A 10,975-nucleotide genomic window follows, 5' to 3' on the forward strand; every position below is an offset into this window, starting at 1 on the left:
ATTGGACGGTTTTTGCCTGAATAATTTATAGACCCGGAAGTGGGGCGGTACTGCTGTTTTGCTGTCGAGTCACCTCTGTCAGGATGGAAGAAAACGAGCAGCTATCATGCTGATTAACGAAGGATGCCGACTGCCGACCACCATAAACCTGGCATAGTTCGAGTACATTCGACGTACAGCTTAAACCCCTGCATCGTTTTCTGCGACGCTTTGGCAAAATGATGGAAGAAATCGACAGGTTCCAAGTGCCTCCAGTTAACGGAGAGACACAGCCTCTGGTAAGAGACGAAAGACAAATCCCCCCACCCAAAAAACAAAATACAAATCTCATGCAAATCAGTTTATAATGTAGGCAAAAGGGCAAGTTTTAGTGTCGCCTGTGTGGTTTTATAGTGATAGCCGTGTCATGTAATCTGCCTCTGAGCTAGCCGATAAAAATTTGGAGCTCTGGGACAAGCTGGCTCTGTGGGATGGGTGTAAATCGACCATCTATAGATGGAAAGGAAAGGAACGCGTCTGTTGGTTTCTCTGTACGATAAATATATTAGCATTACATGTAATAACTGATAGATGAACAAGCCGTTACTTTTTTTCTCAAAGCAGTTAAACTGCGCACTTTGCAGAAATCGTGATTCTTTCAAATTCACGTCAGTATGCGCTTGTTTACATCAATAGCTGACACAGCTCACTGTTTTCACATTTCGTCATTTGGTGACGTCTTATTTGGGTCGGGATGGGTGAGTCCAAATGGCGTGAATACCCATACTGCGGACTGAGGTGTGGTAATAGTTGGCTCGAGCAGGCCCAAAGTAAGAGGATAGTCCCTGCATATTTTACCCACTGACAAGTTTCGAGACCTGTCAGAAAAAATTGAAATGGATTTACTTCAGCACCAGCAACTTACGTCATTACCGTTTCCTTCTGCTTTTAATGTTTCTCTCTCTCTAGATTTGAAATAAGTCGTGGTCACTATTGACAAATTGAACAACTGGCCTCATTCCCTGCGTTCAGTTTTGCGTTCATTTTTAAGTGCTTTTATATCAACAGTACATCACTGCCAGATATTACTAACACAGAAGCCTTCTTCTTCACATGTGAAACAAAGCAGCCTCAAACAGCTGCCCTTTTTTCTTTCTTTTTTCTTTTTAAGCGTTTGCCTCAGGGGGTTAGGCAAAAGCAGTGCTCCAAGTCATACTGTTCACATTATACCCGTGCTTTTCCAGCCTTACTACCCCTGAGGAAATCACACAAGAACAGGCTTCCCTCACAAAGTCTCGTTTGCTTTGTGCAGCAGCGATCACCTTGCTGTGTTAAGATCAGATCCGTCTGCACTCGTGTTTGATCCAGAGAGGTTTCCTTGTGAAGCTGAATCAGAGATGGCCCTGCTTAGGCTGTGCATACAGTGGCGTTGGTCAGCACGTGCCCTAAAAGTCTTGAAATCACATTGTGTATTCCTTTTCATCTTTCAACTGTAAAAGGCGATGTGGGTTTAAAAATATTATTTTATAGTTCAGCTCACGATCTCAGCCACTGAGCCACATATGGCCGTGCATTTTAATGCTAATAACTTCATTGTGAATGGGATGCTTGAATGCTCATGGCACCTGCCTCTTTGTCAGGACTCTGTTTCACACAAATAAATCAGATTAATACTCAAGTTTGAGCCGTTTAATTCCTTTTCTATATGATATTTTTTCTTTCAGTGGGAAAAAAAAGCAACTTCCCTGAGAACTTCCCTTTTATGCTCTTCAGCACAAGAACATCTGACAGTGATTACTGTAGGCTACATCTATTTATGGAAGATTTCCCTGCAACGCACTGAGACAGCAATATAGTCATCACTGCCTTGCATAAGGAAAGCATTCAATTGTTTTAAAGGCCACCTGATGTATCAGTCTTAGCTGCTATTGGCTAGTGGATGGCCGTGATGCATAATCCTAGCAATCGCTTGGTGCTTATGCCGTGTCAGCAACCTTGTGGCACTTCATCATCACAGGTAGAAAAGAGGTTGCAAGCAGGACGACAGAGTGAATGAATGTGTATGCGAATGCACGATGAAGGTCAGGCCGATGGCCCATGTTTTATTGTCATACATATAAATAAATATAATGCCCCAAGTGTCATAGATCATCCTTTGATCTTTCATCAGTAGTTGTCAGCAGTCAATACAGGGTCTTTGGGGAATATCTATGCTCTTAATGCATGTTTTATAAGGTCTAGTTCAATTTAATCTCATCTCATTGCATCTCATTGCCACCTAATATCCTCCACAATGGCTTGATTATCATTTGGGTTTGGAAATGTTAAATTCAATTCTTTGGGCCAACTTTCTACCTAATACAAGGTGTTCTGGGTTGTCATATTCCAGGGCCTGTTTTAACTTGCTTATCGTGGGTACCTGCTACTTGCCGTCTGTAATTGTGCTGTCCTATTTTTTAAGAAGTGGCAGGAATTTCTGTCACAAACAGCTTAATACCGAATCCTATTCATTATTCACTGGCAGGCTCTGCTGAAAATTTTCAAAAGGATTTATTTGACAGGCGGTGTGACCGTACAACATCACAGCATCTTTCTGTAGTGGAAGGAAAGCACGAAGAAGCAAAGTAAAAATCCGGTGGGTAAGCCTGAGGTTCTAAGGGACGGGCCTGTCACAGAACAGAAGATATTTGTGCTTGTTATGGTGGGAATACCTCATCTGTGTGCTGTGATTTCACAACCTCCTTTAATGTGTGTATCGTATCCACTATTGCAGTTTTCATGATTTTTTGTTTTTTGTTTTAATGGTTGCGCTGCTGAAAATGCACACACAAACTACTCTGTTTTACAGTTGTTTGGAATTTGGATCTAACATACATTGCGGGTGGCTCCATAGCACATTGGGCTGCACTTGTTTCACATTTGTCTAATATGTGAAAGATCCCTGGTTTGATCCTGGGAGGAGACACAAATCCCCTTTGGAGTTGTGTCAGGAAGGGCATCCAGTGTAAAAACTCCTCAATCAAACATGCAGAGCTACCTGCTATGGGTCACTTGTTGAAAATAGCTTTTTATCTTTCAGCTTATCTTTTTCTTGAGGTCATAATTGTAACTTGTCAGAGGACAGAGCTGCTGTTTGTCTTTCTGTAGATGCTCTATTGAAAGTGCACTGGCATGCTACATCCCAGTGAGGTTTGCCAGCTGCACTGCTCAGGAAAAGACAGCAATCCAGAGAGTCGTCAACACAGCACAGAAGATCATCGACTTTGCTCTACTGTCCTTGGAGCTCTACATGTCCAACTGGCACAGAGTGCATAATATATAAATAAAATGCAGACGTGTTTACTGTAAATGCAAAACTGTTGGCTGTATATAATTTGTAGATGAATACTGTGCTCCTTAAATGAGGCACAATAGGTTTATCTTATCTAATGTTACATAATTGCCAGCACTGTCTGCTTACTCAGCTTTTTTCACCCATAAACAGACTGATATGTAACTGCAAAGCATCTCTTTTATTATTCAGCAATTCTAAAAATATTAACCCATTACATTTTGGTGCGGTTCTGGTTTGCATTCTTTACAATTGCAAAACGCAGCATCATGTCCTCTCCGAGAGGAACAGTAATCTATTTACTGTCTCTGCTAAATGATTACAGATCAGCTCTATTTGTCTTTTAGAATTGACCTGAACTGGTATAGTACTGTAAGTGTTTTAGCCATCCACCACTACTTATTCATTTTAAATTGTCATAGCATATTCAGACAGGGAGCATACGCTATTTCAGATACACCACTGGTATGAATTTTTTAACTTAAAGTGTCAAATTTCAGCTCCAGATATTTATTTGCTTAAAGCCTTTTTTAAATATAGCACCCGTTTCTCTGGAGAGTATTCAAAGTTATCGAAAGCCAAATGCCTGGTAGCCTTCGTTCATGTGGCCCACTGAGTCCCACACAGCGCAACAAGGGGAGGCCTGTGGGATCAACATAATGTGCAGCTCTGTGAGGAGAGGAGGCCAAGTGCGGCCTACCTCCCCTCTCTCAATCTGGCGAAAGCGTGGCTTCAACAGCAACCCCCTCTGTTCTCCCACAGCCAACTCCCCATGCAATCACCACTTGCTCACACATGAAAGAGAGAGCTGCTAACATAGGCCGAACACTCAAGCCTATTGATGCTGCAATCCAAGCAGCGATAGAAGGCTGCAGGAAACTTTCCAGGGTGCTTTACCCGAGTAGGTTCTAAAGCAGGCTGATTTGCCAGCTTTGTTGGTTAGTAATAAATCAGACAATCACTCTCGTCTGAGTGAGTTGACTGGACTTTGTTCAGTCTCACATACCTCTACAGTAAAGAGTTAAATGCCAGTCATAAATAAAGAAACACAACCTAACACATCTTTCTTTTTCTCTAGGACCCCGCAGCATCTTCCACCTCAGAGGCAGAGCCTGACACTAAGGGAGAAAGTGTGGCCATGAACTACAAGCCCTCGCCGCTGCAGGTCCAAATAGGTATTGTAGTCAACACACCGCAAATCAATGCATGACATGTCTTCATGTTTATCATTTAGAAATCAATTACCTTTGCTGTGGGATACCACAGTATGCAGGTTTGCTTTGCTGTGTCATCCAAAGTCAACATGAGGCCGTAAACATCAAGCACCATGTGATATTTCTTATCTATACTGGATGTCAATGAAATTATTTTCCTTATTATTTTCAGTCTTTCTTACTGTCTAATAACTTCAGAGACCAGCTGTCTAACGGATGCTGTGTGTGTTGCCACTTCTTCTTGTTGACCTTGATGTTTTTTTCTTTTTTTGTGGCTAAACAACCAATCAAAACTTGGCTGATATGGGACAGTCCTAATAGATGCCATATTAAAATGACCTTGCACCGCACAGTAGCCTTGGTTCGCTACACTGTGGCATACTGTATTATATAGGCTGCATTTGGATAAAGCAATTTTGACATGAAAACAGGAAACTCGATTTAAAAAAAAAAAAAACAGTCAAGGAACAATGCCAGTGTTTTTAGCTTAATTGGTGCATTTACTGATGACCTCGCATCCTGTGGTTGCCCAGAGAAACAGAGGGACCTTGCCAGGAAGGGATCGGTGAAGAATGGCACCGTGGGAAGTCCTGTCAATCAACAACCCAAGAAGAATGCCAGGACAAGGTAGCGGCTTCCACTGCCTGTTTGTTTCTCTGTTATTCTGACCCGCTCAGCCACAAATGTTACACTTTGCGCTCATTAGCATTTTTTTCTATCTTCAGTTCCCCATTCAGGTCTGAAGCTCAAAGCTCCTGAAATGCAAAACATGAGGACTGTGCGTCCTCTGAAAAGGCTTTATTTGCTGCAGGGCTGCTTTGGATGCCATCAGACTCCTTAATGCTATAGCAGAATGCAATTGGGCTTTTTAGCAAAGGCAAATTTGGTGGTTTGTGAGTGGGAAGGCTGATACAAGTGTTAAAACATTGTGAGTGAAACAAGTGCAACCCGCAGTATTACTGTCGCATCTGTTTAATCCCACTCCCTGGTGGATTAGTGGAACTATAAGAAAGGCTACCCACTGATCTTAACCCACATTCTCTCAGGCAGAAAGATAATCTGGCACTGCCTGCAGTTGGAAAGCTACAGATTAGCCTCTTTTTAGGGGGAAATGAATGGAATGGATGGTGGATGGATGGCATACATATCACAAATATCAAATGCTGTTATTTGATTCTATGACTTTTACATTTGCAGGTATTGCAGGTAATGTTGTGTTAGATTTCTTCACAAATGTGAAGGACATGTGCTGATTGCTTTTTTAAGTTTACTTCTAATATAGAAGTGTGCTCTTCTCCATTCTCTTTTGAAGGCTGGTGGTGCCAAACAAAGGCTACTCCTCCTTAGACCAGAGCCCAGATGAGAAGCCTCTGGTAGCGCTGGACACAGACAGGTAGGTACCGTACATGTTGTCACGTCGACTTAATTAAAATCATTTTTTTTTACAGACAGATTTTTAGGAAGAGTGCAGATGAGCTAAAAATACAACTGCCTTGTAGAACTTGTATTTTTTGTAGGCCTTTCTCTGTCACGTCGGCATATTAATCCAAAGAGTAACTTGAGAGAGTCCCTAACAGCCGGTATCCTAAAAAGGGGCAAAGCCTCTCCCAGGGCTCCGGATTAGAGGATAGCGGGGTGAGGATTTGGACAGGCAAAAGCAGCTCAAAGAGAGCGCTCACATCCACCCTGTGCCAGCAGGACAGTATTTGACACAGATGAGTCCCACCCTTCGCACCCCCTTGTGTTGCTACATGTGGCAAACCCGCTCTTGTAAAACGAGCTCTCTGATAGCCAACAAAGCTTACATCATGTATTGCATCATATACTCTGTCTGACAAGCTTTCTCTGACTCATAGCCTCGCGGGATGCCCATTTGTTCATTGTTCACATTTTAGATTCATGTACACGTCCTTCACTCAATGTCTCCCCATTTTACTCTCTCTATATCTCTATATCATCTTTCTCTACGAAGGCAACAGGACAAAAATAGACAAAACCTTTGTCTGAATACATTTTGAGCTTAAATATGATACAGAAATGAAAGAAAATTTAATTTACTATTTTTAATTACATATTTTTTCATTGCCACATACATGATACAGTCATTTTTCCTAAAAGTCTCTCAGCCAAATGCCTCACAGTCGTTCTGCTGTTGTTTGTCCAGCATCACTCAACACTTTAACACAACCTAATGCAGGCTATAATATTCTGTTATTTCTTATCTCCGTCATTTGATAAATTTCATGTTAGTCACGGACCACTTACCAAAGATGTTGTATCACATTCTAATTAACACTTTTAGTTCCTTTTTCTCACTACAGCCCTGATCAAACACACATTTTTAATAGTTTCTGGTCCTCTAAAGCCTCCACTGACTCTGCTAAATATAGAGTAGTTATGGAGGCGTTGGTTATGCTAATGATCAGATCTCATGAGCGCATATCTCATCGTGCATGAGTGACATTCATCAGGCTGTAATAAGCGATTTACGACAGCTTTGTCTTAACTAAGAGTGTTTAACATGAAACTACGGTAGGAAAAAATGTTTCTGTGAGGTCCAGTAGTTTGGAAATTTCACCACTTTGTGTTTCCCTTCAAAGGTTACATTCAGATTTTCTTTGAAAGATGAATATAACACCTTTAATTAATATAATCCCTTTTCAAAGAGAAGTGCTGCTCAGGTAGTGTAAACTGCATGCATTATGCTGGATAATAGCTTCTGAGTTTCTAGTGGAACTGTGGAGGTTTGCAAGTCTTAAAATTTAAATATCTTTATCTGGAGAATAAATAACCCCAATAGAGGCTGTAAATGTGATACGGGCAGTCATGAATCAGTAGACTGAGTTTTGTTTTGTTACTGCAACTGCTGCGACCGGCTTCAATTCCCACTATTTCATTATCACTACAACTTACTGTTTCATCGACGCCCCCCCACCCCATTTTTAATGTCTAACCACTGATGTCGTGTCTTGCAGTGACGATGACTTTGACATGTCCAGATACTCCTCATCAGGATATTCCTCAGCCGAGGTGAGATGTCTGAGGGACCAGGTATTTATACACATATTATATTGTTTCACAGCATCGTGTGGTGAAATCACGAAAACCGCCATGTGATCACACACTTCCTTTGTCACACCAGATGTCTGTGCGTATGTGCGTCCATTCAAGTGTACACTGGCGTCTTCGATCTTTCACTCACACTCACCTGTAATGACTTCTCCATAATTGTCATCCGGATAGATTTGTTCCTTTTCATTTCTTCCACTTAGAGTAGAATAAATATATAAATTATTTATATTTTTGGGGTTCTTGACTCAAGCCATTACATTAGTAAGTTCTCTGTACTCTGCTATATTTCTGCTTTGTGTGTCTTTTTATTAATTTAGACTACAAAGATTTATTTTCTCTCTATTGATCTATGCTATATATTTCTAGAATCAGCATAGAAAGTTGATGCCTGATACTTGTTTCTTCGGGTTTCACAGCAGATCAACCAGGACCTGAACATCCAGCTCCTGAAGGACGGTTACCGACTTGATGAGATTCCTGATGATGAGGATCTGGATCTGATCCCTCCTAAAGCAGTCAACCCCACTTGTATGTGCTGCCAGGCTGCTCCCTCCACAGCCTGTCAAATCCAGTAGCACTAACCCCACCTACACAGTCTCCTCCATGCCACCTGTACTGAGGCCAACAACTGACCAGAGTGGCAACAGAGGAAGAAAAATTAAAGGCTGGCAAAGGCACAAAGGGAAAAAAACAACAACCAAGGGTTTATAAATGCGAAAATTGAATATGTACAGTATCTGTGCATGTTCCTCCTATGGTAGGATCTGTGCATCTTACTTCTGCATTGTTGGTTCAAAAGGGACTCGACTGATGGCAGAAACATTACCTCTAAGAGAAACACACGACTTTGTTTGAACTTCCATCTCATGCTTGTGGATTTTCTGGCTTAAACAGACCGCGATGGTGCAACGCTGGTGAAGAAAAAAAACTGTAAAATGACAGGAGCTCAACCAAATACGTGTGATGGTGACAGGTTGTTATTACCGCGTCATCTGCCCATCCAAGCAGATGACTTCTTCTACTGATGTACACAAAGGACAAGAAGAGATCGGAAGCTTTGTAGTGGCCATTGTTTTTCTTTTTCTTTTCTTTCAGCCAGTCTGCTTTGTCTTCCTGTGTATATATGTGTCAAACATGATGTGTGCGATTAAGCCCAGGAACACCGTGCTAAATCATCCAGCTGCCGATAAAACACTAATGCTATAATAAAGTAGTAATCCAGATTCCTTTCTTTTTATTTATTTTTTCTTTTACATGTTTATCTTTAACACAAAGATTGTACTGGGCCGTTGTTTTATATTTAGCAGAAAAATGCATGTTGCCTGTTAACACTGTGCCCAGATGACCAGCCTGTGCAGATAATTTATCCGTTTTTATTGAGCCCTTAGCACATCCTTGTGCTGAGGAGACATTAATGTGCTTTCAGAAACATAGTTAATCTCATTTAGGTTCACATACTGTAATATCAGTAAATCTAGTGAAACCATATAGTGTCAGCTCAGCGAGTAAATGTGTACTTAAAGTGTGTTTGTCTGCATTAGCCTCCCTAGGTGACGGTTCACATAAACTTAGGAAAGTAGTAGAAAGAGAAGGGCTTGGAAATGGGAAATACATTGGTAGGGATGTAGTGTTGGTCACACATACAGGGTTCTGAAGCATGTTGAAGTGATCTCATAATGCTTGGATGCTGATTTTCTTTTTTTAATCTTATATTTTCCCGTCATTCTTCTTCTTTTTTTAGATAGGAACATTAACATGCCATCCCTTTTCATTTTTACGTTTTTTTTGTAAAGTATGAAACGAGTGCATATTACTTGAGTAACAATAGAACTCATTGATGTGGGGACAGGATCTGTAAGTGTAGCATATGTTGACAGTGCTTTATGCCATTCACTATTTTCAGGTTCTATAGAAACTGTTTATTTGTGGGGCGATCGTGGCTCAAAGAGTTGGCAGTTCGTCATGTAACCGGAAGGTTGCCGGTTCGAGCCCCAGCTCGGACAGTCTCGGTCGTTGTGTCCTTGGGGAAGACACTTCACCTACCGCCTGCTGGTGATGGCCAGAGGGACCGATGGCGCGATATGGCAGCCTCGCCTCTGTCAGTCTGCCCCAGGGCAGCTGTGGCTACAACTGTAGCTTGCCTCCACCAGTGTATGAATGTGAGAGTGAATGAATAGTAGAATTGTACAGCGCTTTGAGGGCCCTGAAAAGTGCTATATAAATGCAATCCATTATTATTATTTGTTGTTTAAATGTACTGAAAGAGCATTCTTTGTTTTCCTTCTTTCTTTTTAATGATTTTATTACTCTGAGATTGGCAGAACTCTGCAGACAACATTTATTTTTTGGTTGATGGTAAAAGTCACTTGAACGTGAATCGACTCCAAAAGAAATGATCATGTAAGGTCGCGCCAGCTGCTTCAGAAAAATTCAAGTAATGAGCTTTTAGAAGTGTACCAGTGTTCATGATCATGAAGCATTCAGAGACACCATCTCTTTAAAATAATTTCAAAATCGATGAGCTCTACAGCTTGAATGAAACGTAGCTGATAACGTACATGTGAGTCTGTGTGCACTTTACATTCAATTGCAGTGTATAGTAACAAGAAGTACTGACAAATATTCAAGGAGTTACAAATACTGCGCATCTACGGTGCAGAGCCTCATTTTGATGTGCGGCTGTGTTTCTGGGGGTTCTGTCAAAGCTGATAATGTGTTGATTTCTTTTATGTTTTTCTGTTATGATAATGAAAGACTACAAAAAGCACCAGTAACAATCAAGATCTAAAAGATTGATGCGATTGGAGATACAGTGTGTAATGTTTACCTCCTAAAGGACTCTTGCTTTGTGATCTTGCTTTTGCTTTTTGTTGTTTACGTTTAAGTTTGTAGTGGTTGTCATCAAGAGATGAACCTTTGCACTGTACTATATATAAGGAAGTAGTACCGTATTTATAGCATAAAACAACTAAAAGTTGATTGGATAGAGATAACTAAAAAACTATTTATCTGAATTAACAATTCAGAAAATATTGCTTATTTCCCTTTTATCCCTGATAGAACCTCAGTGTTCCTGCAGCATTTGATTTAGAAAAGTGCACACTAAAAATAGTTTACATTTTGCAAAAAGGTGCCATGTGTTTAGACAATAAAATCATGTGCAAAAAGTAGAAAAGTCCATCAACAGCACAGTAGGTAATTTAAAATGTCACCAGTGTAGCTAGTAGGTGGATGCACAGTTAGCATATATGATGAGGAAGTGATTGCGTGTGACTGTGGAGCTGTATTTTTTTTTCCACCATTAACATCATCCTAATGGATTTTCACACAAGTCATCACAATTATCTTCTACCGATTGCAATACTTGTGGCTGATGTAT

At 40.8% G+C, this 10,975-nt stretch overlaps 1 protein-coding gene across 2 annotated transcripts; it reads left to right on the forward strand.

Annotated features, from left to right (window-relative positions):
- Positions 1-39: 39 nt before the first annotated feature.
- On the forward strand, positions 40-8,908 carry fam219aa (family with sequence similarity 219 member Aa). 2 transcript variants are annotated; one of them, XM_082533159.1, is made up of 6 exons: positions 40-278; positions 4,389-4,485; positions 5,058-5,151; positions 5,837-5,917; positions 7,500-7,575; positions 8,013-8,908. In XM_082533159.1, the coding sequence occupies exons 1-6, from the start codon at positions 219-221 to the stop codon at positions 8,169-8,171; spliced, it is 567 nt and encodes a 188-aa protein (XP_082389285.1). In that variant the 5' UTR covers positions 40-218; the 3' UTR covers positions 8,172-8,908. The 2 variants fall into 2 exon arrangements, with proteins under 2 accessions (XP_082389285.1, XP_082389286.1); XM_082533160.1 differs by having other exon boundaries at positions 7,500-7,554.
- The last annotated feature ends 2,067 nt before the right edge of the window (positions 8,909-10,975 follow it).

Source organism: Aulonocara stuartgranti, assembly GCF_965226115.1.
Source record: "Aulonocara stuartgranti genome assembly, chromosome: 5".
NCBI lineage: Eukaryota > Metazoa > Chordata > Actinopteri > Cichliformes > Cichlidae > Aulonocara > Aulonocara stuartgranti.

Excerpts from the sequence above, each read along its gene's own strand:
- fam219aa (XM_082533159.1), top strand. The coding sequence starts at position 219 with ATGATGGAAGAAATCGACAGGTTCCAAGTGCCTCCAGTTAACGGAGAG. Across the intron at positions 5,918-7,499 it reads GTAGCGCTGGACACAGACAG|TGACGATGACTTTGACATGT; the intron begins GTAGGTACCGTA and ends CGTGTCTTGCAG. Across the intron at positions 7,576-8,012 it reads TGAGATGTCTGAGGGACCAG|CAGATCAACCAGGACCTGAA; the intron begins GTATTTATACAC and ends CGGGTTTCACAG.